The sequence below is a fragment of the Chrysochloris asiatica genome, unplaced genomic scaffold, assembly GCF_000296735.1.
Source record: "Chrysochloris asiatica unplaced genomic scaffold, ChrAsi1.0 scaffold00125, whole genome shotgun sequence".
In the NCBI taxonomy this organism is placed as follows: domain Eukaryota; kingdom Metazoa; phylum Chordata; class Mammalia; order Afrosoricida; family Chrysochloridae; genus Chrysochloris; species Chrysochloris asiatica.
Genome location: NW_006408643.1, coordinates 8915894 through 8920215, shown reverse-complemented (window position 1 = coordinate 8920215; position 4322 = coordinate 8915894). Strand labels below are relative to the sequence as shown.

At 59.8% G+C, this 4322-nt stretch overlaps 1 protein-coding gene across 1 annotated transcript in view; it reads right to left on the bottom strand.

Annotated features, from left to right (window-relative positions):
* MEX3D (mex-3 RNA binding family member D) overlaps positions 1-4316 on the bottom strand; it is a 7703-nt gene extending 3387 nt beyond the window's left edge. Inside the window, exon 1 of the mRNA XM_006868987.1 lies at positions 3899-4316. Coding sequence (XP_006869049.1) covers positions 3899-3995 — 97 coding nt within the window. The 5' untranslated portion in view covers positions 3996-4316. The remainder of the gene's footprint in view (positions 1-3898) is intronic.
* Positions 4317-4322: the final 6 nt, after the last annotated feature.

The window sequence follows — 4322 nt, the reverse complement described above, 5'->3', positions numbered from 1 at the left end:
CTTCTCCAGGAAGACCTCCAAGACTGAACCTCAGACGCTAGTCTCTCAGCCCAGCACTACCTTCTCCAGGAAGAACTCCAAGACTGAACCTCAGATGCTAGTCTCTCAGCCCAGCACTACCTTCTCCAGGAACTCCCCGTGACTGAACCTTAGACATTCATTTGTCTCTGAGCCCAGCACCACCACCTCCTCCAGGAGGCTCGCCCTGACTGTACCTCATACACTAGTCTCTCGGCCCTGACTGCACCACCACCTCCTCCAGGAGGCCCACCCTGACTGTACCTCATATACTAGTTTCTCAGTCCTGACTGCACCACACACAGTAGTCTGTCAGCCCAGGTCTTGCACTGACCTCCCTGAGGCTCAGGGACTACACTGGGTACTCAAAGGGCCTTCCCTGCCTCAGTTTCTCCTCCTGTAAAAGGGGGGCCCAAGTTAGTGTGGGTAGGGCTGATTGAGCCCCTGGGTGGCACTGGGTGTGACAGCTGAAGCTCAGCACAGCCCAGAAAGTCTACTTAGCAGGCCCACTGTGTTGTCGTCCGGTGCCATCGAGTCAATTCTGACCCACTGACTCCAGGTGACAGTGTTCCCTAGGTGTCATCTTTATGGGCGTTAATTGTCAGGCCTTTATTCTGTGGTGCTATTGGTTGGAGTCACACTGCTGACCTTTCAGCTAGCAGTGCTAACTAAAATTTTACAGGGAGAAAGTGAGGCACAAAGAGAGGGTAGGGTTCTAATCAGTGCTGGAGCAGGGAGGCGGAGCCCTGGTTCACATGTTACTGAACCACTGTGGAGGCTGCCAACACAGGTTCGTCCTTCCTCCCTGCCAGTATGCCCCGTCCAGGGACAGAAACCCATTCAAGGTCACGGGGCCCATGGGTGTGGGTCATAAGAGGTGACAAGTGTTCAAGAGGGAGATGTGAGCATGTGGCAATGCTGGGGGGACTGAGAGGACCCTGGGGCAGTGATGAGGGGCCTGATAGTCCTTCATGCTGCAGCCGCAGGCAGAATTTCCTGGAGGCCTCTGAGGACACAGTTGGAGCCCAGCAGCCTGGCTCTGCCTCTCTGAGCCCCTTGGGCCCCATGCTCCATACTCTCTAAGACCCCCACAAGGCAGGGAAGCCTGTGAGGTGGGTCCCAAGCCCTTGGGAAACTGGGTGAGGGGCAGCCCTGCGGCATTTGATGGCGAACACAGCCACCCCAGGGTCTGTGGCTTGTACAGGTGATCCTGGAACACAGCTAGCCACAAGACCACATTTCGGGTAGCAGGGAGCCAACCCTCTTGTTCACCATTCATTCACAGGGCACAGACGGGGTATTCACACTATAACCCACAAGGCCCCCACCTCAGGGCCTGGTGTGCAGCGGGCTCCCAGGAAGCCTCATCTCCACTAGTGCCCATCCCCAGGCCCCGTCCCCAGCCCCTAGGCCTGCAAGGTGGAGCTAGGCCAAGGGTGGCAGAAGGGTTCGGAGCAGAGACCAGTGCTCATGGGAGACCACCTCCCAGCAGCCTGTGCCAACAGCAATGAGGAAAGGACCTAGACCGAACATCTCTAACATCATTCATCCTTCATTAAAAACCTGCCAAGCTGCAGGCTCGGTAACAAAGTTACACACCCAAACGAGACCAAGCATCCACTGCCAACCCTGCTCTCCCTGCCCCCAGGGTGCTGGAGAAGAGGAGGGCCTGGGGGAGGGTCAACCCACAGCCAGTGGGCAGCAGGGGCAGGAGCTGTCTCCCAGATGACCTTGAGCTGGCAGGACAGATCTATCTACCCGCCCCTAATCTTGCCTGTCTGTGAAAAGGACCACACTCACTCTTCCGTATCCTGAACCAAGTGCTCCTGAGCCCCAGCTTTGGGAGATAGAAAGTTCTTTCCCAATCTCCTTGCCACCCCTACCCGTGCCCCCAGCAGCACAGACAAAGCCGTTACCTCCCCTTCGTCCCCATGCGGGACTCAGGAGGAAAATCTTGTTGGGGATATGGTGGGGAATTCAGTGAAACAGAGGCTGCCCCAGGACCCAACACACAGTGATGTAAAGATTTGGCAAGTGAGAGACTACAGCCAGTGACAAGGGAACACTCCTCTCAGCCAGGGTTGTCTTAGGGTCTGCTTAGGCCCTGGGAGCAAAGAGAATGGATCCGAACAGAAGTTCTCCCGTCTGCCCAGGCTGGAAGACCCTGGTCTAACTGGCTAACCAGGGGCTGGGAAAAGGATCTTGCACCTTTGGTCTGGCAAGAGAGGCCATGTACTCTTCAAGGAGGTGCGGCCCTGCACCTGGGATTTGAAAACATCAGGAAGGCATAGAACTGGCTTCAGGTCCGGGGCCCCCAGAGTAGGGTGAGGTGGTGACTGAAAGGAGTGGGCTGACCTGGAATACAAGTAGCCTTGAAGGATACACTTGAGAACTGGGAGCAATAGAAGGTTCTAGGGCTAGGGAGGCACAGGGCTGCTGACTTCGCTACTACTATGCCCCTCAACTAGGAGATACATCCTAAAAGTTGGCCTGGAGCAGGAATTGCAGCCAGTTCTCGGCCGAGAAACCTCACAAAACCCCGGAGGAGGGTGCTGGCCCCGAGTCTAGTCTCCCGGGCTGGCACACTGAGCTCTTAGGTTTCTGCTGGACCTGCCAGACCCATCCTTCCCCTCCAGCATGGCGTCCCTTGTCCCCAATCCAGATGCCAGAGAGTGGCCTGAGGCCAGGGGTCCAGGGTACCCCATGCATCTCAAAGGGCTCTCAAGTACTGGGTGGTGGGCACTCACAAAGACATGCTCTCATCTCCCACTGCTGTCTACCACAGACCCACCATCCTGGGGACTCTGGGCTCATGGATACTTAGGACATGCCAGCCTCAGGGTGGTGGAGGGAACTGTCCACCCAGAGTAGTGCTGTACCTGCCCCTTGGGATGGTCAGCAAGGCCCAGAGTGGCCTGCCCCACTATAGATTCCTTTATGTGGGCTGGGCTTGCCTCATGAGTCCACAGGTATCCCGATGGACCACCTGAATCCCTGAGGATGGGAGCTGGCCAGCCAAGCTGCCCCAGCCACCTGGAACAAGGGAACACCTGCTGCTTGCACAAGGTAGTGGTCCCTGTGGTCCCCATCCTGTCTGTGGTAAGGGTGACTTCAGGACGCTTCTCTGCCTGACCCCTACCCCATCGTAACTGAGTGTCCAAAAGTTCCACTAGAGCCCCGCCCAGGCCCCACCTCAAGTCAAACAGCAGATAGCTGGAAGTGTGACCAGGAGAAAGTTGAGAATAGAGGTGTGTGGGTAGGGGGTGTGTGTTCTCGCGACCCCTCCTTCCTCCAGCACTGCCCACTGCCGGCACAGTCCTGCCCCTCCAAGGCCAATTAGCAGCAGCGGGATTGATGTCACCTGCAAACCTCAACCAGCTACCTCGCTAACAAAGGGAACAATGGGGTGGCCACCGGGACACGCTGACAATGCCACTGCTGAGACCCGCACTTGTGCATCTGGTCCCTCAACGTGTTCCCAAATCCCTAGCCCCTGACTTCGGTTTCACAGAGGGTCTCCTGTCTTATCCCCCGAGGTTAGCCCCGAACAGGGACCTTTTTTGTGCGCCCTGACCGGAGCTGGCTGGCCACGCTTGCTTTGAGCACAGTGCACCTACCTCCCCGCACCCGTCCTGGGAGAGCCACTGAGGGCAGGCGGGCAGCATGGGCGCTGCCCACGGGGCCCGAGGCGGCGCAGACAAAGGCAGCGGCGGGCGCCTAGGGGAGGGACGGAGGGAGGAGCACGGGCCGCGCCGGCTTTCCCGGCGGCCGGTTGCAGGACAAAGGCACAAAGGCGGCCACCACGCTGGGCAGGCCAGGGCGTGTCAGGGGCCGGTGGCGCGCACGACTGGGCACCGGGCCTCTGACGGCGGTCACTCACCCTGACGGCCCACAATCTCAGCGACGTGTTCCGAGCTGGGCACCGGAACACATTCGGTCATGTTCACGCTCTTCTTGCGGCTGCCGATCACGCTCATCTGCTCGGCTAGTAACGGGTGCGGCGCGAAGCCCACGAACACGTCGGGCGGCGACGGCAGGGGCGGCACAGGCGGTGGCGGGGGACTCACGTCGGGCTCCAGCAGCTGCAGCGGCGCAGGGAGCGCCCCCACCTGGGCCACTACAGGCAGGGGCGCACCGATCTCGGGCCCGTCGGGGGGCACGGGCTCCAGCGCGGCCCCGCCGTCCGCGCCGCCTGCACTGCCGTCGCCACCACCCGCGCCCTCGTCATCCTCGTCTTCCGCGGCCCCCAGCCCCAACAGGGACAGCTGGCCAAGAGCCAGGCGCAGCGCGGCGGCCGCGTCGTC